Raw genomic sequence first — 24,707 nt, forward strand, 5'->3', positions numbered from 1 at the left:
CAGTTTAACCGGCGTTATAACGGGTTCAGATTAAACACATGAATAAAGGAACAAATACCTCATTGGCTGCTTATTACAGAAGGGAGGAAATCAAACTTCACACTTATTATTCCTGGCATGAATTCACACTTCATCCTAAAATACACTCTTCAACCTTTATGAACTACACCCGATGACATGAAAACTTAGCTAACGCAGCGCAGGATTGCCTTCCCTCCAAAAGTGTGTTGCTACAATAAGGATTCCCGATACAACAGTATTAGCTACGTAGTTCCGCTTGTATTATCATTTCCCCCGCACAGCGGACACATAAACAATTCAAACATTTAACATGTACATTTAAGTAATTTAGCAGACGCTCTTATCCAGAGCGACTTACAAATTGGTGCATACACCTTATGACATCCAGTGGAACAGCCACTTTACAATAGTGCATCTAAATCTTTTTAGGGGGGGTGAGAAGGATTACTTACCCTATCCTAGGTATTCCTTGAAGAGGTGGGGTTTCAGGTGTCTCCGGAAGGTGGTGATTGACTCCGCTGTCCTGGCGTCGTGAGGGAGTTTGTTCCACCATTGGGGGGCCAGAGCAGCAAACAGTTTTGACTGGGCTGAGCGGGAACTGTACTTCCTCAGTGGTAGGGAGGCGAGCAGGCCAGAGGTGGATGAACGCAGTGCCCTTGTTTGGGTGTAGGGCCTGATCAGAGCCTGGAGGTACTGAGGTGCCGTTCCACTCACAGCTCCGTAGGCAAGCACCATGGTCTTGTAGCGGATGCGAGCTTCAACTGGAAGCCAGTGGAGAGAGCGGAGGAGCGGGGTGACGTGAGAGAACTTGGGAAGGTTGAACACCAGACGAGCTGCGGCGTTCTGGATGAGTTGTAGGGGTTTAATGGCACAGGCAGGGAGCCCAGCCAACAGCGAGTTGCAGTAATCAAGACGGGAGATGACAAGTGCCTGGATTAGGACCTGCGCCGCTTCCTGTGTGAGGCAGGGTCGTACTCTGCGGATGTTGTAGAGCATGAACCTACAGGAACGGGACACCGCCTTGATGTTAGTTGAGAACGACAGGGTGTTGTCCAGGATCACGCCAAGGTTCTTAGCGCTCTGGGAGGAGGACACAATGGAGTTGTAGCCCCCAAACAAAAGACAACGACACAACCTGTAAGTCTAACTGTCAGTTACAGAGGATGCCTGGTTGCTCTTCAAAAGTGCTTTCCTCATCTTAAATAAGCACGCCACGTTCAAAAAAAATTGAGAAATTAGAAGATAGCCCTTGGATCACCCCAGACTTGACTGCCCTTGACCAGCACAAAAACATCCTGTGGCGTTCTGCATTAGCATCGAATAGCCCCCTGCGATATGAAACTTTTCGGGGAAGTCAGGAACCAATATATACAGTCAGTTTGAAAAAGCTAGTCTTAGCTTTCCTAACAGAAATGTGCATCCTGTAGAACTAATTCCAAACATTGTTGGGACACTAAAGTCCATGGAGAATAAGTGCACCTCCTCCAAGCTGCCCACTGCACTGAGGCTAGGAAACACTGTCACCACCGATAAATCTACGATAATCGATCATTTCAATAAGCATTTTCCTACGGCTGGCCATGCTTTCCACCTAGCTTCCGCTACCCTGGTCAACAGCTCTGTGACCCCTGCAGAAACTTGCCCCCCTTTTCCCCCCGACCCGCTTCTCCTTCACCAAAATCCAGACAGCTGATATTCTGAAAGAGCTGCAAAATCTGGCTCCCTACAAATCAGCTGGGCTAGACAATCTGGACCATCTCTTTCTAAAATGATCCACCGAAATTGTTGCAAACCCTATTACTAGCCTGTTCATCCTCTCTTTCGTATCGTCTGAGATCCCCAAAGATTGGAAACCTGCCGCGGTCATCCCCCTCTTAAAAAGGGGGAGACACTAGTCCCAAACTGTTATAGACCTATATCCATCCTGCCCTGCCTTTCTAAGGTCTTCAAAAGCGAAGTTAACAAACAGATCACCAACCATTTCGAATCCCACCGTACCTTCTCCACTATACAATCCGGTTTCCGAGCTGGTCATGGTGCACCTCAGCCACGCTCAAGGTCCTAAACAATATCATAACTGCCATTGATAAAATACAGTACTGTGCAACCGTCTTCATGGACCAGGCCAAGGCTTTCGACTCTGTCAATCACCGCATTCTTATTGGAAGACTCAATAGCCTTGTTTTCTCAAATGACTGCCTCCACTGGTTTACCAACTACTTCTCAGACAGAGTTCAGTGTGTCAAATCAGAGGGCCTGTTGTCCGGACCTCTGGCAGTCTATGGGGGTGCCACAGTGTTCAATTCTCAGGACGATTCTTTTCTCCGTATATATCAAATGATGTCTCTTGCTGCTGGTGATTCTCTGATCCACCTCTACGTGGACGACATCATTCTGTATATATCTGGCCCTTCTTTGGACACCGTTAAACCGCCAAATGAGCTTCAATGTCATACAACACTCCTTCCGTGGCTTTCAACTGCTTTTAAATGCTAGTAAAACTAAATACATGCTCTTCAACCGATTGCTGCCCACACCTGTCCGCCTGACTAGCATCACATCACTACTCTGGACGATTCGGACTTAGAATATGTGGACAACTACAAATACCTAGGTGCCTGGTTAGACTAAACTCTCCTTCCAGACTCGTATTAAGCATCTCCAATCCAAAATCAAATCTAGAATCGGCTTCCTATTTCGCAACAAAGCATCCTTCACTCATGCTGCCAAACATACACTCGTAAAACTGACTATCCTACCGATCCTAGACTTTGGTGATGTCACGTACAAAAGTCTCCAACACTCTACTCAGTAAACTAGATGTAGTCTATCACAGTGCCATCCGTTTTGTCACCAAAGCCCCATGTACAATACCCACCACTGCGACCTGTATGCTCTCATTGGCTGGTCCTTGCTTCATATTCATCGCCAAACTCACTGGATCCAGGACATCTATAAGTCTTTGCTAGGTAAAGACCTGCCTTAGCTCACTGGTCACCATAGCAACACCCACCCATAGCACACGCTCCAGCAGGTATATTTCACTGGTCATCTCCAAAGCAAACACCTCATTTGGATGCCTTTCCTTCCAGTTCTCAGCTGCCAATGACTGGAACGAATTGCAAAAATCTGAAGCTGGAGTCATATCTCCCTCTCTAACTTTAAGCATCAGCTGTCAGAGCAGCTTAACGATCACTGTACCTGTACACAGCCAATCTGTAAATAGCACACCCAACTACCTCATCCCCATATTGTTATGCATCGTCTTACACTTTTGAGGGCAAACTCAGATTTAGGTTCAGCCTACTCCGCTGGACCCAGTATTTCTACTTGCAAATCTAACATCCGGCGCCAACAGAGATGGCCGCGTCACGTTCCTAGGAAACTTTGCAGTATTTAGTTTTTTATGTGTTATTTCTTACATTGTTACCCCAGGAATTCTTGGGTTTTACTACATACAGTCGGAAGGAACTATTGGATATAAGATCAACGTCAACTCACTAACATTACAAGCAGGAATACGATTTTCCCGAAGCGGATCCTCTGTTTGACCCACCGTCCAGGACAAAGGATCGGATCCCAGCCAGCGACCCAAAACAATGGCGCCGCAGAAGGGTCAGACAGAGCGGTCTTCTGGTCAGGCTCCGTAGACAGGCACATCGCGCACCGCTCCCGAGTATACTACTTGCCAATGTCCAGTCCCTTGACAACAAGGTAGACGAAATCAGAGCAAGGGTTGCCTTCCAGAGACTAGCGTTCTTTGTGTCAAGGAAACATGGCTCACTCGAGACACGCTATCGGAGTCGGTACAGCCACCTGATTTCTTCACGCATCGCGCTGACAGAAACAAGCATCTCTCTGGTAAGAAGAAGGGCGGGGGTGTATGCCTTATGATTAAGGAGCCGTGGTGTGATCATAACAACATACAGGAACTCAAGTTCACCTGACTTAGAATTCCTCACAATCAAATGCAGACCGCATTATTTACCAAGAGAATTATCTTCGATCCTAATCATAGTTGCGTATATTCACCCCAAAGCAGACACATTGAAGGCCCTGAACAAACTTTGACTATTTAAACTGGAAACCACATATCCTGAGTCTGCATTTATTGTAGCTAGGGATTTTAAAAAGGCTAATCTGAAAACAAGGCTCCCTAAATTTTATCAGCATATCAATTGCGCGACCCAGCTGGCAAAACCCTGGATCATTGTTATTCTAACTTCCGCGACGCATATAAGGCCCTCCCCTCTGCCTCCTTTTGGAAAAGCTGACCACGGCTCTTTTGTTGCTCCCCGCCTATAGACAAACTTAAAAAGGAAGCACCCGTGCTCAGTTCTGTTCAACGCTGGTCCGACCAATCGGATTCCACGCTTCAAGATCGCTTTGATCACGTGGACTGAGATATGTTCCGCATAGCATTGAACAACAACATTGATGAATATGCTGAATCGGTGAGCGAGTTTATTAGCAAGTGCATTGGTGATGTCGTACCTACAGCGTCTATTAAAACATTCCCCAACCAGAAACCGTGGATTGATGGCAGCATTCGTGCAAAACTGAAAGTGCAAACAACTGCTTTTAATCAGGGCAAGGTGACCGGAAACATGACCGAATACAAACAGTGTTGCTTTTCCCTCCGTAAGGCAATCAAACAAGCTAAGCCTCAGTATAGAGACAAAGTAGAGTCGCAATTCAACTGCTCAGACATGAGGTATGTGGCAGGGTCTACAGTCAATCACGGACTATAAAAGAAAAACCAGCCCCGTCGCGGACCACGATGTCTTGCTCCCAGACAAACGAAACAACTTCATTGCTCGCTTTGAGGACAATACAGTGCCACTGACACAGCCCGCTACCAAAACCTGCGGTCTCTTCTTCACTGCAGCCAATGTGAGTAAAACATTTAAACGTGTTACCCCTTGCAAGGCTGCAGGCCCAGACGGCATCCCCAGCCATGTTCTCAGAGCATGCGCAGACCAGCTGGCTGGTGTGTTTATGGACATATTCAATCAATCCTTATCCCAGTTTGCTGTTCCCACATGCTTCAAGAGGGCCACCATGTTCCTGTTCCCAAGTTAGCTAAGGTAACTGAGCTAAATGACTACCGCCCGTAGCACTCACTTCCATCATCATGAAGTGCTTTAAGAGATTAGTCAAGGACCATATCACCTCCACCCTACCTGACACCCTAGACCAACTCCAATTTGCTTACCGCCCCAATAGGTCCACAGACGACGCGATAGCAACCACAATGCCCTAGGACCCTGGGTCTCGACCCCGCCCTGTGCAAATGGGTCCTGGAATCCTGACGGCCCGCCCACAGGTAGTGAGGGTAGGTAACAACATCTCCACCATGCTGATCCTCAACATTGGGGCCCCACATTGGTGCGTTCTCAGCCCTCTCCTGTACACCCTGTTCACCCACGACTGCGTGGCCATGCACGCCTCCAACTAAATCATCAAGTTTGCAGACGACACTACAGTGGTAGGCTTGATTACCAACAACGACGAGACGGCCTACAGGGAGGAGGTGAGGGCCCTCCGAGTGTGGTGTCAGGATAATAACCTCACACTCAACGTCAACAAAAACAAAAAAGGAGATGATCATGGACTTCAGGAAACAGGAGAGGGAGCAGCCCCCTATCCACATCAACGGGACAGTAGTGGAGAGGGTGGAAAGTAAGGTCCTCGGCATACACATCATGGACAAACTGAAATGGTCCAACCACACAGACAGTGTGGTGAAGGCGACGCAGCAGCGCCTCTTCAACCTCAGGAGGCTAAAGAAATTCGGGTTGTCAACAAAAACACAAACTTTTACAGATGCACAATCGAGAGCATCCTGTCGGGCTGTATCACCGTCTGGTACGGCAACTGCGCCGCCCACAACCGTAAGGCTCTCCAGAGGGTAGTGAGGTCTGCACAACGCATCACCGGTGGCAAAATACCTACCCTCCAGGACACCTATACCACCCGATGTCACAGGAAGGCCAAAAATATCATCAAGGACAACAACCACCCGAGCCACTGCCTGTTCACCCCGCTATCATCCAGAAAGCGAGGTCAGTACAGGTGCATCAAAGCGGGGACGGAGAGACTGAAAGACAGTTTCTATCTCAAGGCCATCAGACTGTTAAACAGCCATCACTAACATTGCGTGGCTGCTACCAACATACTGACTCAACTCTAGCCACTTTACGAATGGAAAAATGTATGTTAATAAATGTATCACTATCCACAAACAATGCCACTTTATATAATGTTTACATACCCTACATTACTCATCTCATATGTATATAATGTACTCTATACCATCTACTGCATCTAGCCTATACCATTCGGCCATCTCTCATTCATATATTTTTATGTACATATTCTTATTCATTCCTTTACACTTGTGTGTATAAGGTAGTTGTGAAATTGGCACAAAATTTGTGGAATTGCAGGAAATTAGACTTATTTTTTTGTTTTAAAAGCTATCTGCCCCATGGCAAACGTGTAAAATTGCAGCTTTAAAACAGCAACATTATGTCTCAGCAACCAAGAGGGTCTCTAAAATGTATGGTCGGAGACTGTGCCATTGGCCACGCCCACTACCACACGCACTAACTTTACCACCGCTACTAAAAAAGTCTTAGGGGACTCATTGTGGACTTGTTTGCACCACCAGATGGGTGTTGTTAGGCCTATGACTTATGATAAATCAGTATATCATAGGGGGGGACGGGGACTCTTATTTGAGACCAATCCCTTGTACCTCGACAATGAACACTCTTCAAGTGACCCCCAGTTATCACCAAGACTGAATAAGTGACATATCCCCTACTCAGCACTTCATCTCTCTTTACAATGGCAGTTTCTGTTTTCAAGATAAAAAGCTTGACATTGGTGAATTGGGCTACGGAATGGAATCTTGGTGGGTCAAACAATGCAAATACTGTTCCAGTCATTTGGTCCTATACCAAGAGGCAGTGGTACTCATGGAGAATGTCCAAGAGCTGACGTTTGGGATTAGCACAGTGGTACTTTGGTGAAATACTGAGGTTAGCCTTCAGTAGCTTAAGTAAGATCAACTCCAACAGTGCAAAAGGCATCAACCAAGTTTCTGTAAACACAAGGGCAAACACTGGTCAGCATACATTATTTGGTTGATGAGTTTTACATTTTTGCTTCCTTGAGACCTGCAAAGACAGCACTCTCTCTTTATATGTAGAGTAGAATATCATATGGCAGTGGTTTTGGTGGAGAGAAAACAGGAAGGAAAAGAGACAGGACCATGGCATGGATAATAAACTCAGAGCACGACAACATTGACAAAAACATGGTTATAACGTATGCTACAAGTTCATCTTGTGTATAATAAGGAATCACTAAGGGCTTCCATTGTTTACTTATGCTTATTTAGCACGTGGTTTGGGTGTGGTTATAGACTGTGATGCAAACATCAGATCATATTTTTCTAATGATTGAAACATTTATTCCTACCTACATAAGGACTCTAAATGATTCCTGATCTTGACTCCATAGGCTATCCACCATCAGTGCTCTGTGGATTTGGACTGACTTTATGAAGCATAGGATAGAAGGTGCATGAGTCACATGTGGGGTGACAGGTAGCCTAGTGGTTAGAATATTGGACTACTAACCGAAAGGTTGCAAGATCGAATGACTGAGCTGACAAGGAAAAATCTGTCATTCTGCCCCTGAGCAAGGCAGTTAACCCACTGTTCCTAGGCCGTCATTGAAAATAAGAATTTGTTCTCAAATGACTTGCCTAGTTAAATAAAGGTAAACATGCACAAGTCAGCATGGGATGAGTCATAGAGTTCAGAGTTAATTTACAATGTAGCTTTAGGTTGTCTATCAGGTCATGTTTTTGACATCTTAAATAGGTTGCATAAAGAATATTCTGCTGTCGCAGCCCACTGCCATCCACTAATTTCTTACCAAGAAAAGTTAAATGTTAGGCTGATAAATTGGTTGAAATTGTGTTCTCATAATTCAGCGGCAATTCAGCAAATTATGAACGTGTGGTTGTAGTGCATTCACACATGTATTTTTTACAGTAATCCACCAGAACAAATGGGGGGGGTTCAGATGGGTTTAATTTGGAGAGGGCCAGCCCTCTCCCCTTTTCACACCACTGCTCAGTGTGCATCTTTCAAATTGGCTAGAGTAGACTCTTTCCATCTGTCAGGCTCTGCTTCACCATATCTAATCAGATTATCTAGTGGTCAAGTGAAAGCATCAGGCAGGCTTTGTTTTTGGAAACAATTGCCCAACAATGAGGTTCCTCTCCTACAAACAGTGGGTAGGCTGTCTCGTGAGCCACAAACAGCCTATTAAGTAAAACGTTAAAAAGGGGAGAAAGAGAGAAGCTTACCCTTGATTGCATTGATTACACTGTTGCCATCTTTGATGACATCTTTGAGAAATTTGCTTGTTCTTTCCAATTCTAATTCATAGCATTTGAGTCTTTCTCTAAAATCCGGACTATCCCCATAGCAGTCGCTGAACTCAAGCGGAGGATGCCCCATTACTTATTTTTAGAATGCTGTGCAGCTGCCTAGATGTTAGAATGAGAAGTCTTCGGATTAAAACAACATTTGCAGAACATTGTTGATCAATTTTCCAAGTTGAGATTTGGTTAGCCCGCTCCTCAAAAAACGAATGCAGTCGAACCGGACCCGTGAAACGCAGTAATTCTTGATGAGAGATTCTTGATGCATTCATTCATCAAATAAACAATGTTAGGTGATTTTTGTTACAAAGTATCTTCGAGTATATCTGGGTCCCGTTTTTTACATCTCATAAATGTATTTTTCCTTTGGATACTTTTTCCTTTTTGCGGGGGTTAAAATAGTGACTTGCGAAAAGCGGGTTGGCCAAGCACATCCTCCTTTCACACCCATAGTAGAATTCTTAAAGGGACAGCTACACAAAATATTTTCCATATGCACGATTTTGATGATATAAAATTGTAGATATGTTAATACATTGTGATATTTGACTGCCTTTGTCTATTAATTTGTGCTTACTTCGTGTCAACTTGACAAGACAAGACAATATACGTTTTTGTTCTTTTCAACCATAATAATGCCCAACGCCCATGCTCTTGATTAGTCAAATGTTCCATAATTTGCTAATATGCTGTGTTCATAAATGGTCAAAATAAACGACTGGGAAAAATCCAACTGGTAATTAGTAACTAGTGGGAAACTCCTCTGTCATATCTGAGCTCCCACATGCTGACCTCCCCTAATAAGGATATTACCTCTATATCAGCATTTTCCACAGTTAAATGCAACAACAAAACATTATTTATAAAACGCAATCTATTAATATAGATTTTGAACATATAATTTGTTTAAAAGCATGATAGCTGTACCTTTAGTGTATCTTTGACGAAGCTTGTTGGCCATTAGCCAATCAGCATTTCTCAACAAGTTCAAAGCAAGTAAATGCATACAACTGGTATTTACGAATTCACAACTAGTAATTACCAATTTGTTATGAATGCAGAATTATTATTTACTGCTGCTGTAAACACATTTTCTATAAAAATGTCTATACACACCAGCATATACATATATATATATATATATTTATATTCCAGACTGACATTGCTCGTTCAAATTTTTCTACATTTCTAAATTCCTTTATTTTATTTTTTGGGATTTGCGTGTGTAGTATTGTTAGGTATTACTGCACTGTTGGAGATAAGAACATAAACAGTTCGCTACACTCACGATAACATTTGCAAAATGTATGTACACAACCAAATAACATTTTATTTGATATTGGGCAGATTCGAATATGCTGAGCCGCTAGACACCGGTCTATGGCCCGGGATTTAAACAGTTAAAGGCGGTGAGGTAGGAGTACCCTTCTCAAATCGAACAGTAATCTGCGCTGCTTGGTCATGTTGTCAACAAGGCAGCATAGCATCATCCAGAAACATACAACATATCTTTCCATCAAATATATGTTTGAATTTTCGAAATAAACTGAACAAAAATATAAATGCAACATGCAACAATTTGTAAGATTTAAAAATTGTATTTGTTTATTTAACTTTAATTTAGCTAGGCAAGTCAGTTATGAACAAATTATTATTTACAATGACGGCCGAATCCGGATGACACAGGGCCAATTGTTCGCCGCCCTTTTGTCTACAGCCTGGAATCAAACCAGAGACTGTAGTGACGCCTCTTGCACTGAGATGCAGTGATTTACACTGCTGCGCCACTCGGAAGCCAAGTTATGGTTACAGTTCATATAAGGAAATCAGTCAATTGAAATGAATTTATTAGCCCTATTCTATGGATTTCACATGACTGGGCAGGGATGCAGCCATGTGTGGGCCTAGGAGGGCATATGCCCACTCACTTAGCAGACAGCCCCACCCACTGGGGAGTCAGGCCCAGCCAATCAGAATGAGTTTTTCCCAACAAAATGACTTTATCACAGACATAAATACTTCTTATCAAAAGCAATCCCTTTTGCATGTGAAAACACAGAAGCTTACTCATTACTCTAATACCAGCAACAGTGTGTGAAAACCTTGTGAAGACTTACAGAAAATGTTTGACCTCTGTCATTGACAACAAAGGGTATATAACAAAGTATTGAGATAAACTTTTGTTATTGACCAAATACTTATTTTCCACCATAATTTGCAAATAAATTAATTAAAAATCCTACAATGTGATTTTCTGGATTTTTTTTTCTCATTTTGTCTGTCATAGTTGAAGTGTTCCTATGAAGTGTATCTAAGTGTACCTATTATATTAAGTAGCATTGTTTAAAGGGGCTAGTGATATATTTTTACATCAATTTCCATCAATTCCCATTATTAAAGTGGCTGGAGCTGAGCCAGTGTGTTGGCAGCAGCCACTCAATGTTAGTGGTGGCTGTTTAACAGTCTGATGGCCTTGAGATAGAAGCTGATTTTCAGTCTCTCGGTCCCTGCTTTTATGCACCTGTACTGACCTCGCCTTCTGGATGATAGCGGGGTGAACAGGCATTGGCTCGGGTGGTTGTTGTCCTTGATGATCTTTATGGCCTTCCTGTGACATCGGGTGGTGTAGGTGTCCTGGAGTGCAGGTAGTTTGCCACCGGTGATGCGTTGTGCAGACCCCACTACCCTCTGGAGAGCCTTACGGTTGTGGGCGGAGAAGTTGCCGTACCAGGCGGTGATATAGCCCGACAGGATCCTCTCGATTGTGCATCTGTAGAGGTTTGTGAGTGCTTTTGGTGACAAGCCGAATTTCTTCAGCTTCCTGAGGTTGAAGAGGAGCTGCTGCGCCTTCTTCACGACTCTGTCTGTGTGGGTGGACCAATTCAGTTTGTCCGTGATGTGTACGCCAAGGAACTTAAAACTTACTGCCCTCTCCACTACTGTCCCATCGATGTGGATAGGGGGTGCTCCGTCTGCTGTTTCCTGAAGTCCACAATCATCTCCTTTGTTTTATTGACGTTGAGTGTGAGGTTATTTTCCTGACACCACACTCGGAGGGCCCTCACCTCCTCCCTGTAGGCCGTCTCGTCGTTGTTGGTAATCAAGCCTACCATTGTAGTGTCGTCCATAAACTTGATGATTGAGTTGGAGACGTGCATGGCATCTCGAGCTTGATGACGAGTTTGGAGGGCACTATGGTGTTAAATGCTGAGCTGTCAATCAATCTGAGATACTTTCGGATGATTTGGACATGATATGCGAAAAATGCTAATATCGGTCCCATGACTTGAATGGGATTTGTGCCACAAATGCTAAGAAGTTAGCATGTGGAAACTTTCCAACTGATATTTACGATTTCACAACTGGTAAATACCACCTTCCCACCTGGTTAAAAACGCAGCATTAGGCACTTGACATCCTGGTCAAAACATTTGGATGACGTTTCATATCCGTGTCGACAGAGAAAATGGCGGAAGTGGAGGAGACAAGTAAACTTATGGTAAGATGAAAGCACATAACGTAACTATTCGTGTTCATATATACCACATGTACATAGTATACATTAATGTTTTTGTAGGCGTGGTGTTAATATTAAATACAGATGAGGGAATGTCAACATTGGTGTTGACCAACACTCCATGGAAAGGAAAACGCTTACAGTAACATTGTTGTATGTTCAGTAAATGTGCAAAAGTTCTCAATGGCTTCCAAAACCTGGAGAGAGAATCGATTAGTTCTTTAACTAGCCATGTAAACAATGACGGAACGAAGCAACAGGGAGAACAGTAACTATCTAACGTTACTGTATTATGCCTGTTTAACCAAGCTAGCTCTCCACCATGCATGTGCCAACAGTAGCACCCAAACCAACTATTGTAATAAGACCGCATTGAATTATCATATAGAAACTAACTTTATAGCTAAGCTATTTATTGAGAGCCAAATGTCTAATTTATTTATACCTGTGTTTCTTATTTCCAGTTTACAGGTTTGTCAGATGTGTCCATTTCAGGGGACATTCCTGTTGAGGGGGAGATCAATGTCCCTGTTGGAACACCGAGTCAAGACAAAGAATACTCCACACTGGATGAACCTGTTAAAGATACCATAGTAAGATTTCCCTCTTTGTGTACATACTTGAATCTTTAAAGGCCTAGTGCAGTCAAAAATGTGTCGTCGTCCCCCCCCCCTGTGTTTTATATCAAATTGTACAACAGCTGATGAAGCGAACACTGTAAAAGTATGAAGGATTTATTTATCAGTTTTATTGCCTGATAGTTGCTGGTTGAAAATACAATCTACACAGGATCTTCTAATCACCAGGTTTGCATGGATGGGAGTTTCGGCTTTCTATGGTGACATCACCATGTGAAAAATGTGTTAATTAAGTAATAAAAACATGAAAACCAGAGGATTATCGTGTAATAAATCCCTGTTAGGGCCTTATTGCTTTTATAAAACGGTTGCCAACATTTAAAAAGATTAACGTCATGTTTTCATTAAAAAAGGTTATTTAAATAACCTTTTCGTCCGCCTTTCCTTCCAGTTCTCTGCTGCCAATGACTGGAACGAACTGCAAAAATCACTGAAGCTGGAGACTCTTATCTCCCTCGCTAACTTTAAGCACCAGCTGTCAGAGCAACTCACAGATCACTGCACCTGTACATAGCTCATCTGTAAATAGCCCATCCAACTACCACATCCCCATACTGTTATTATTATTTATATTTTTGCTCCTTTGCACCCCAGTATCTCTACTTGCACACATCTTCTATCACTCCAGTGTTTAATTGCTATATTGTAATTATTTCGCCACTATGGCCTATTAATTGCCTTACCTTCCTTATCCTACCTCATTTGCACACATTGTATATAGACTTTTTCTATTGTATTATTGACTTTTGTTTATTCCATGTGTAACTATGTGTTGTTATTTGTGTCGCACTGTTATGCTTTATCTTGGCCAGGTCGCAGTTGTAAATGAGAACTTGTTCTCAACTAGCCTACCTGGTTAAATAAAGGTGAAATAAAATAAATGAGTAAATTTGATTAGTTTGATTTTATCCTTCCACCAGACAATATAGTCGGGGGCAAAGGCCAGTTGTTAGTTGTGAAGTTGCTAACCAAACAGGCTGGTCATGAATTATTTTGGGATGTTTTGACCCAGTCGTTCATTCTATTCATCCCATGATGCTATGCTAAACAAATAATTGGCATGTAGCTAGCTAGCATAGGTTCAATGATGATGAGAGACAAGAACTTCAATAAATAATGTTTTCATAAATATTGTATAAATGGGTAACAAGAACTTCATCAAATAATGATTTGTTAAATAATGTATAAATAAGCAAAAACCAGCAGATTGTCAAGTCAATAATATAACATTACAGTTAATTATGAAGGCTAGCTAGGAAAATTCTGTTACTCCTCCTTTGCTTAGCAGCAAACTACACACAATCGCATCAAGCAACTGAAATAACAGCAAGCTATGTGCATTTTCTTTGGAAAAATCCATTATAATAATCCAGACAAATTAATTATGTTGTCTCAGAGAAGCTGCCAGTCTCGTCACAGTCATGCATGGCATAGTGGAGACGGTAAAAATAAACTGCAACATGTTGCATAGGTCAGATGGGTACACAGCGAGGCTTACATTAATCTCCGCTGTACCAAACCAAATGCTAGGCAAGAAGCATGCGGAAATAATGCCTTGACTCTTTTTTTTTTCCCAGGGGAGATTAAGTTTATGAATGTTTGGTTGGTCTGCGGGACAGTGGATGCCCATTGTTACTTCAATTTGAATTAATGCATCTTGCGGGAATTCTCGTGAATAACTGCCTGCTATCAACCAATCAGCATCCAGGATTTGAACAACCTGTTTTATAATTAAGTGATAACGCCTGACAAGCTGGTGTTTGGCAAACTGTGATAATATAGGGCATTATCACTTATAATACGTTGGGTCATCAACGTATTCAAATAATGCTTGACATATTTTCTTTTCAAAACTATTCATTTCGCCTGACATAGACATTGTGCTCTCTCATCAGGACACTGTTGTTTAAAGGAGCAAGCCAACAACACAGCTAACACAATCACTTCAAACTGAAGCTGGGAAGACTGCAAACTAGCTGCACTTAGTTTCTTTTTACCTTTTTTAAAATGTCTTTGTATATATCCATAAAATTATGCCAGCTGATTCATGATTTCTACTCCTGACACGTTCATTACTATGGGACAGCAGGAGATGGAATTTGAATATTGAAACGATGTTGAAATGTCAGAGAGACAGACTGCAAGGTTCATACAAATCTCCGCTGTTGAAAACAAGATGTTAGTCTACAAGACGTGAGATAATGTCTAATGTTTTTTATAGTGGAGCTCAAGTTTATTAAGTGCCTGGCTGGGCCGATGAGACAGTGGATTGTGCTGTCAGATGGAACAGAGTAAATCAGCATTTTAACATCAGATTTAGCTGGTGGTAACTTGTGGAATAGACACCAGCTGGTATGCACTTTTAACCAATCAGCATTCAGGATTAGACCCATCTGGTGGAAAATAGACATAACAAAGAGAGTTCCAAACCTCTCTGCCAATAACGGCGAGTTTTCAGTTTTCCCCTCCCACTCAGACCACTCTTATTCTGGCTTGAGAAATAGTTTTTTGTTAAAAAGCTATTTTTGCCTATTTGAAATCTATTACAGTAAAGGTACCTTTTACCCTGAAATTATTTGATAGTGATATAAAAATGTATGCATTTAATGACGCCTTTAATTTGGCCCTTCCCTGATACATTTACATTTACATTTAAGTCATTTAGCAGACGCTCTTATCCAGAGCAACTTACAAATTGGTGCATTCACCTTATGACATCCAGTGGAACAGCCACTTTACAATAGTGCATCTAAATCTTTTAGGGGGGTGAGAAGGATTACTTATCCTATCCTAGGTATTCCTTAAAGAGGTGGGGTTTCAGGTGTCTCCGGAAGGTGGTGATTGACTCCGCTGTCCTGGCGTCGTGAGGGAGTTTGTTCCACCATTGGGGGCCAGAGCAGCGAACAGTTTTGACTGGGCTGAGCGGGAACTGTACTTCCTCAGTGGTAGGGAGGCGAGCAGGCCAGAGGTGGATGAACGCAGTGCCCTTGTTTGGGTGTAGGGCCTGATCAGAGCCTGGAGGTACTGAGGTGCCGTTCCCCTCACAGCTCCGTAGGCAAGCACCATGGTCTTGTAGCGGATGCGAGCTTCAACTGGAAGCCAGTGGAGAGAGCGGAGGAGCGGGGTGACGTGAGAGAACTTGGGAAGGTTGAACACCAGACGGGCTGCGGCGTTCTGGATGAGTTGTAGGGGTTTAATGGCACAGGCAGGGAGCCCAGCCAACAGCGAGTTGCAGTAATCCAGACGGGAGATGACAAGTGCCTGGATTAGGACCTGCGCCGCTTCCTGTGTGAGGCAGGGTCGTACTCGGCCACCGCCTTGATGTTAGTTGAGAACGACAGGGTGTTGTCCAGGATCACGCCAAGGTTCTTAGCGCTCTGGGAGGAGGACACAATGGAGTTGTCAACCGTGATGGCGAGATCATGGAACGGGCAGTCCTTCCCCGGGAGGAAGAGCAGCTCCGTCTTGCCGAGGTTCAGCTTGAGGTGGTGATCCGTCATCCACACTGATATGTCTGCCAGACATGCAGAGATGCGATTCGCCACCTGGTCATCAGAAGGGGGAAAGGAGAAGATTAATTGTGTGTCGTCTGCATAGCAATGATAGGAGAGACCATGTGAGGTTATGACAGAGCCAAGTGACTTGGTGTATAGCGAGAATAGGAGAGGGCCTAGAACAGAACCCTGGGGGACACCAGTGGTGAGAGCGCGTGGTGAGGAGACAGATTCTCGCCACGCCACCTGGTAGGAGCGACCTGTCAGGTAGGACGCAATCCAAGCGTGGGCCGCGCCGGAGATGCCCAACTCGGAGAGGGTGGAGAGGAGGATCTGATGGTTCACAGTATCGAAGGCAGCCGATAGGTCTAGAAGGATGAGAGCAGAGGAGAGAGAGTTAGCTTTAGCGGTGCGGAGCGCCTCCGTGATACAGAGAAGAGCAGTCTCAGTTGAATGACTAGTCTTGAAACCTGACTGATTTGGATCAAGAAGGTCATTCTGAGAGAGATAGCGGGAGAGCTGGCCAAGGGCGGCGCGTTCAAGAGTTTTGGAGAGAAAAGAAAGAAGGGATACTGGTCTGTAGTTGTTGACATCGGAGGGATCGAGTGTAGGTTTTTTCAGAAGGGGTGCAACTCTCGCTCTCTTGAAGACGGAAGGGACGTAGCCAGCGGTCAGGGATGAGTTGATGAGCGAGGTGAGGTAAGGGAGAAGGTCTCCGGAAATGGTCTGGAGAAGAGAGGAGGGGATAGGGTCAAGCGGGCAGGTTGTTGGGCGGCCGGCCGTCACAAGACGCAAGATTTCATCTGGAGAGAGAGGGGAGAAAGAGGTCAGAGCACAGGGTAGGGCAGTGTGAGCAGGACCAGCGGTGTCGTTTGACTTAGCAAACGGGAATCGGATGTCGTCGACCTTCTTTTCAAAATGGTTGACAAAGTCATCTGCAGAGAGGGAGGAGGGGGGGAGGGGGAGGAGGATTCAGGAGGGAGAAGAAGGTGGCAAAGAGCTTCCTAGGGTTAGAGGCAGATGCTTGGAATTTAGAGTGGTAGAAAGTGGCTTTAGCAGCAGAGACAGAGGAGGAAAATGTAGAGAGGAGGGAGTGAAAGGATGCCAGGTCCGCAGGGAGGCGAGTTTTCCTCCATTTCCGCTCGGCTGCCCGGAGCCCTGTTCTGTGAGCTCGCAATAAGTCGTCGAGCCACGGAGCGGGAGGGGAGGACCGAGCCGGCCTGGAGGATAGGGGACATAGAGAGTCAAAGGATGCAGAAAGGGAGGAGAGGAGGGTTGAGGAGGCAGAATCAGGAGATAGGTTGGAGAAGGTTTGAGCAGAGGGAAGAGATGATAGGATGGAAGAGGAGAGAGTAGCGGGGGAGAGAGAGCGAAGGTTGGGACGGCGCGATACCATCCGAGTAGGGGCAGTGTGGGAAGTGTTGGATGAGAGCGAGAGGGAAAAGGATACAAGGTAGTGGTCGGAGACTTGGAGGGGAGTTGCAATGGGGTTAGTGGAAGAACAGCATCTAGTAAAGATGAGGTCGAGCGTATTGCCTGCCTTGTGAGTAGGGGGAAGGTGAGAGGGTGAGGTCAAAAGAGGAGAGGAGTGGAAAGAAGGAGGCAGAGAGGAATGAGTCAAAGGTAGACGTGGGGGAGGTTAAAGTCGCCCAGAACTGTGAGAGGTGAGCCGTCCTCAGGAAAGGAGCTTATCAAGGCATCAAGCTCATTGATGAACTCTCCGAGGGAACCTGGAGGGCGATAAATGATAAGGATGTTAAGCTTGAAAGGGCTGGTAACTGTGACAGCATGGAATTCAAAGGAGGCGATAGACAGATGGGTAAGGGGAGAAAGAGAGAATGACCACTTGGGAGAGATGAGGATCCCGGTGCCACCACCCCGCTGACCAGAAGCTCTCGGGGTGTGCGAGAACACGTGGGTGGACGAGGAGAGAGCAGTAGGAGTAGCAGTGTTATCTGTGGTGATCCATGTTTCCGTCAGTGCCAAGAAGTCGAGGGACTTCTAAAATCTCCCTCATGTCTCATTTACAGTTGCGAGATCTGAAAGCAGTGGGGAAAAAGTTTGTTCATGTGATGTATCCCAAGAAGAGTTCAGCGCTACTGAGAGACTGTGAGTACTGTGTACTTTGAAAGATGAATTAATCTTTTAAACTATTCCAACACAATGAACAAGTGCTGTTACATGATACGACAAAGCTGTATCTAACTTGGTAATATATTTAACCAATGTGTACAAGGATAACAGTATAATGATATGAAAAACATTATATTAAATTACATTTGTAGTAGTACCTAGGAAAATGTGGCAAACAAAATGTGCCAGGTGTATTAATATTATTTTAACTCTCTCCAATACTACCTAGGAAAATGTGACGATGCTAAATGTGTTTGATGTTTTAGTAGGAATATTGTGTTTACTTTGTCTTCTTTTCCAGGGGACTTGTGGGGACCATTATTGCTCTGCATGACACTGGCTCTGTGAGTATTCACGTTTCAATGTAGTATCAGAATATAACTGCTAACACTCTTTGAGAATGAAGGATGACTAGAGAAGGATGAGCTATGGATTGATAATCTTTCCTTCCTGCTTTTTTAGGATGCTGCAGGGGGGTTCAGTTGACAGTAAGGACGACGGAGGGCCCCAGTTTGCAGAGGTGTTTGTGATCATCTGGTTTGGATCTGTCATCATCACACTGAACTCGAAGCTGTTGGGAGGCACCATGTACGTGTCTGTCATTTCCAACTGCCCAACTTTATAGCTGGCTTCCAATCATTATGGTGAAATTATTCCAGTATTACAAATATTGACATGAGAGCATTTAAACATGCATACAGTGGGGCAAAAAAAGTATTTAGTCAGCCACCAATTGTGCAAGTTCTCCCACTTAAAAAGATGAGAGAGGCCTGTAATTTTCATCATAGGTACACTTCAACTATGCCAGACAAAATGACGAAAAAATCCAGAAAATCACATTGTAGGATTTTTTTAGAATTTATTTGCAAATTATGGTGGAAAATAAGCATTTGGTCACCTAAAAACAAGCAAGATTTCTGGCTCTCACAGACCTGTAACTTCTTCTTTAAGAGGCTCCTCTGTCCTCCACTCGTTACCTGTATTAATGGCACCTGTTTGAACTTGTTATCAGTATGAAAGACACTTGTCCACAACCTCAAACAGTCACACTCCAAACTACACTATGGCCAAGACCAAAGAGCTGTCAAAGGATACCAGAAACAAAATTGTAGACCTGCACCAGGCTGGTAAGACTGAATTCTGCAATAGGTAAGCAGCTTGGTTTGAAGAAATCAACTGTGGGAGCAATTATTAGGAAATGGAAGACATACAAGACCACTGATAGTCTCCCTCGATCTGGGGCTCCACGCAAGACCTCACCCCGTGGGGTCAAAATGATCACAAGAAGGGTGAGCAAAAATCCCAGAACCACACGGGGGGACCTAGTGAATGACCTGCAGAGAGCTGAGACCAAAGTAACAAAGCCTATCATCAGTAACACACTACGCCACCAGGAACTCAAATCCTGCAGTGCCAGACGTGTCCCCCTGCTTAAGCCAGTACATGTCCAGGCCCGACTGAAGTTTGCTAGAGAGCATTTGTATGATCCAGAAGAAGATTGGGAGAATGTCATATTGTCAGATGAAACCAAAATATAACTTTTTGGTAAAAACTCAACTCGTCGTGTTTGGAGGACAAAGAATGCTGAGTTGCATCCAAAGAACACCATACCTACTGTGAAGCATGGGGGTGGAAACATCATGCTTTGGGGTTGTTATTTTGCAAAGGGACAAGGACGACTGATCAGTGTAAAGGAAAGAATGAGTGAGTGAGATTTTGAGTGAAAACCTCCTTCCATCAGCAAGGGCATTGAAGATAAAATGTGGCTGGGTCTTTCAGCATGACAATGATCCCAAACACACCGCCTGGGCAACGAAGGAATGGCTTCGTAAGAAGCATTTCAAGGTCCTTGAGTGGTCTAGCCAGTCTCCAGATCTCAACCCCATAGAAAATCTTTGGAGGGAGTTGAAAGTCCGTGTTGCCCAGCAACAGCCCCAAAACATCACTGCTCTAGAGGAGATCTGCATGGAGGAATGGGCTAAAATACCAGAAACGGTGTGTGAAAACCTTGTGAAGACTTACAGAAAGCATTTGACCTCTGTCATTGCCAACAAAGGGTATATAACACAGTATTGAGATAAACTTGTTATTGACCAAATATACATTTTCCACCATAATTTGCAAATAAATTAATTAAAAATCATACAATGTGATTTTCTGGATTTTCTCATTTTGTCTGTCATAGTTGAAGTGTACCTATGATGAAAATTACAGGCCTCTCTCATCTTTTTAAGTGGGGGAACTTGCACAATTGGTGGCTGACTAAATACTTTTTTGCCCCACTGTATACTGTAATATGATTAGTTCCTTAATTTAATTTATTCATTGAAACCTTGTTTATAAATGCCTGTTTTCCCTCCCTCTCTAGATCTTTTTTCCAGAGCCTGTGTGTGCTAGGCTACTGCATCATGCCTCTGACTGTGGCAATGGTCATCTGTAGGCTAGTGCTGCTGGGTGGGTCTTGGTGGTTCAGCTTTATCGTCCGACTAATTGTGGTCACAGCATCATTCAGTTGGTCCACGTTTGGTAAGGAAGGTCCTTTTCATAAGGAGACAATTATATTTGTTTAAATTTACTTGGCTATATTTATTGGTGCAAACACTCCTCTACAAACACATTGACTGTTTGCAGTCATACTGACTTCCAGTAGGTGGAGCTGTTGCATAAAGATTCACCTTCTAATGTTCCTCATAACATTAGTACTACATTTGAATATATTATTACTGTCTAATCTTATCATAAAACAAGTCACTGATAACTCATTAGTGTATGTATGTATATGATTTCCCCCCAGCCTCTACAGCTTTCTTAGCAGATTGCCAGCCTCCCAATCGCAAAGCTTTGGTGGTGTATCCTGTCTTCCTTTTTTACTTCGTCATTGGATGGATGATTCTCACATTCTCACCGTCTGCGTAACAGTGGACTTATCTCTAACTGAACTTATCCCAATCCTTTTGGAATAGAAGGATACAATCAACACCTTGCCATTTGTGAAAGTTGAGTGGAGTGTTGGGAGTACTTTTGATGGAAAACAGTGTGTTTCTTTGGAGCTACAAGGAAAATGGTGAGATATTAACCATAGTGCACAATGCTTTTCCTCTTTTTTTGTGGCTCTATTATTGCTAAGCATAGCTAAGAAATACAGTGGAGTACAATGGACAAAAGTGTCAGTGAGTCCCTATAAGGATGTCAGAAAAGCCTATCTGCTTGATTTAACAAGCTCTCTGTGTCTCACTTGAAGAGATTACTTATCTCAATTGTTTCCTGCCTTGTAAATTATCTTACAATACCAACTAAGGTTTCTACACTAAGCACATTCCCCACTGTAATGTTAATAATTCATCATAACATGTAGACTAGCAGGAATAAAGGGGACCATGTGATCTATATTGTATGTATCATGGTCTATTGCCATTTACTTATGAATATGAGATGCCAGAATGTATACAGTACACTGCCTCACTACATCCTACTGCATATGCCCTATCACTCAAACATTGCTTGGAAACAGGTTGTTTTATTTAGGAATAAGTAAAACATCTTCAAGTAGTATTATCTTATTCAGAAGGTAGGATTTGATTATCCACGGATAGTGGCAGTGTTGCTCGATTTTGATATGAGCAACCTAAAAAGGTATGTAGGTGGCTGTAGTTTACATTTTCACATTCAACAAGGTTGTGAAAATATATACATTTCCAGTTCTCTCAATATTTGAATGTCATTCTATTAAAACAAAAATGCTGTGAAAAACAATGGCAGCCTCCAAAACCTGACTCGTTTCTATAATTGTGTTTTTATTTCAATTTTGTAATACGGTACAAAAGCAGGGATTCCTGTCTTAAAGACATTGATGGAATCAGAAGCTAAATGGGGAATAAGAGTCCTTGGTATACAAATTTCTTCTGTCACTAGCGATATAGCTCCAATATTATGCGAGAACTCTGGACCACACCAGCAGCAAAAAAATACTGAAAAGTATATTTTGATAGCCTGTCAGAAGCCTCTGATTGTTATGGGTTAGTTTGCCGGCATATGTGTAGCTCCTGACTGTTGACTCAAGGCATGTGTGTGAAGAGAAATCATTTATTGGGAGTTTAACCTCCACAAATACCTGCCTTGAAACCTCTTAAGTGTGCATTCTGTTTAAATAAATCCCCTCTGGAGATTTTTTCTTCTGAAAATCATAGCACTTTCAAAACTCCAAGCAACGCAAATATGTCTGTTTCCATGATGTTTGTACTTTTATATAACACTGTAAACCTATAATAACTAACGGGAAGTAAATGTCTCCATTTCCTTTCAAATGAATAGTTTTTGTATCAAGTGTCAGTTGTGAGGAGGTGAGGACTGAGTCAGGTGCAGGACACTGAACTGAGTAAAATAACGTACTTTACTCAGAAAAATATTCAGCCAATAAATCCACACAGGGATTTAACACAAAAGACTAAAAGAAACCAGGAACAATCACGCACAAAACATAATGAGAACCAGGGGGTTAAATAGGGAAATAATAATAACGTAATGGGAACCAGGTGTGTACAATCAAGACATAACAAATGGAAAAAGAAACGTGGATCGGTGTCAGCTAGAAAGCCGGTGACGCCGAACGCCGCCCGAACAAGGAGAAGCCCCAACTTCGGCGGAAGTCGTGACAGTACCCCCCCACTGACCCGTGGCTCCAGCAGCGTGACGAGGTGCAGGGCAATCTGGGTGGAGACGGTGAAATTCCTGCAGTAAGGAAGGGACCAGGATGTCCTTCACCGGCACCCAGCATCTCCTGACCGTACCCCTCCCACTCCACGAGGTGCAGAAGGCCCCTCGCCCGACGCATTGAGTCCATGATGGCTCGCACATTATACGCCGGGGCCCCCTCAATGTCCAGAGGGGGCGGAGGAACCTCCCGCACCTCAGACTGCTGGAGTGGACCAGCACCACCGGCCTGAGGAGAGACACATGGAATGGGGTTAATACGATAATCGGGGGGTAGCTGTAACCTATAACATATCTCGTTCAGTCTCCTCAGGACTTTAAATGGCCCCACAAACCGCGGACCCAGCTTCTGGCAGGGCAGGCGAAGGGGCAGGTTTCGTGTCGAGAGCCTGGGCCTCGTGGTCGGCGCTCGCCTTCTGTCACCTCATGGCCCGTTGCAGGCGTACATGGGCAGCGTCACAGGTTTCCTCCAAGCGCCGAAACCGTTCATCCACCGCAGGTGCCTCGATCTGGCTCTGATGTCACGGTGCCAGAACCAGCTGATAACCTAGTACACACTGATACGTAGACAGGTTAGTGGAGGAGTGCCGGAGGGACTTTTGGGCCATCTCTGCCCAGGGTATGAATCAAATCAAAGCAAATTTATTTATATAGCCCTTCGTACATCAGCTGATATCTCAAAGTGCTGTACAGAAACCCAGCCTAAAACCCCAAACAGCAAACAATGCAGGTGTAAAAGCCGACCACTCCCCCGGCCGGTCCTGGCAATAAGACCACAGAAACCTACCCACATCCTGGTTGACTCTCTCCACCTGCCCATTACTTTCGGGGTGAAACCCTGAGGTCAGGCTGACAGAGACCCCCAGATGTTCCATGAACACCCTCCAGACCCTTGATGTGAACTGGGGACCCCGATCAGACACTATATCCTCAGGTACCCAGTAGTGCCGGAACATGTGTGTAAACAGGGCCTCCACAGTCTGTATGGCCGTAGTGAGACCAGGGAAAGGAATGAGACTGCAGGACATAGAAAACCGATCCACAACAACCAGAATCGTGGTGTTTCCTTGTGACGGTTGGAGATCCGTCATGAAATCCACCGATAGGTGTGACCACGGCTGTTGTGGAACGGGTAGGGGTTGTAATTTCCCTCTGGGCAGGTGTGAGCCCAGTGCAAGGCACCAAGACACCGAGCAGGAGGAAACATACACCCTCACGTCCTTAGCTAAAGAGGGCCACCAGTACTTCCCACTAAGACGGCAGCGTAGCCTAGTGGTTAGAGCGTTGGACTAGTAACCGGAAGGTTGTGAGTTCAAACCCCCGAGCTGACAAGGTACAAATCTGTCGTTCTGCCCCTGAACAGGCAGTTAACCCACTGTTCCTAGGCCGTCATTGAAAATAAGAATATGTTCTTAACTGACTTGCCTGGTTAAATAAAGGTAAATAAGACAGCGCACTGTCCGACCGATGCCAGGATGACCAGAGTAGGGTGACGTATGAGCCCAACAGATCAATCGATCACGAACATTAGACGGAACGTACTTACGTCCAACTGGACCCTGGGTTGGAGTGGGCTCCGCACGTAACACCCGCTCGATGTTCCGCATCAACCTCCCATACCACCGGCGCCACCAGGTAAGAAGCCGGACGTATGGGAGCGGGATCCGTGGACCGCTCCTCTGTGTCATAGATCCGAGACAGTGCGTCTGCCTTAGCGTTCTGGGAACCTG

General features: G+C 44.2%; 2 protein-coding genes across 3 annotated transcripts in view; one reads left to right on the forward strand and one right to left on the reverse strand.

Annotated features, from left to right (window-relative positions):
- Window positions 1-8,921, reverse strand: part of LOC118391327 (oligophrenin-1-like) — a 51,014-nt gene extending 42,093 nt beyond the window's left edge. The window contains exon 1 of one of the 2 annotated variants that reach the window (XM_035782609.2): window positions 8,408-8,921. In XM_035782609.2, coding sequence (XP_035638502.1) covers window positions 8,408-8,561 — 154 coding nt within the window. In that variant the 5' untranslated portion in view covers window positions 8,562-8,921. The remainder of the gene's footprint in view (window positions 1-8,407) is intronic. The other variant, XM_035782608.2, reaches the window with a different exon arrangement.
- A 2,971-nt stretch (window positions 8,922-11,892) lies between these two features.
- On the forward strand, window positions 11,893-22,040 carry LOC118391328 (protein YIPF6-like). The gene is made up of 7 exons (XM_035782610.1): window positions 11,893-11,984; window positions 12,467-12,595; window positions 18,165-18,243; window positions 18,569-18,611; window positions 18,730-18,855; window positions 20,636-20,793; window positions 21,062-22,040. The coding sequence occupies exons 1-7, from the start codon at window positions 11,952-11,954 to the stop codon at window positions 21,181-21,183; spliced, it is 690 nt and encodes a 229-aa protein (XP_035638503.1). The 5' UTR covers window positions 11,893-11,951; the 3' UTR covers window positions 21,184-22,040.
- The last annotated feature ends 2,667 nt before the right edge of the window (window positions 22,041-24,707 follow it).

The sequence above is a fragment of the Oncorhynchus keta genome, unplaced genomic scaffold, assembly GCF_023373465.1.
Source record: "Oncorhynchus keta strain PuntledgeMale-10-30-2019 unplaced genomic scaffold, Oket_V2 Un_contig_26003_pilon_pilon, whole genome shotgun sequence".
NCBI lineage: Eukaryota > Metazoa > Chordata > Actinopteri > Salmoniformes > Salmonidae > Oncorhynchus > Oncorhynchus keta.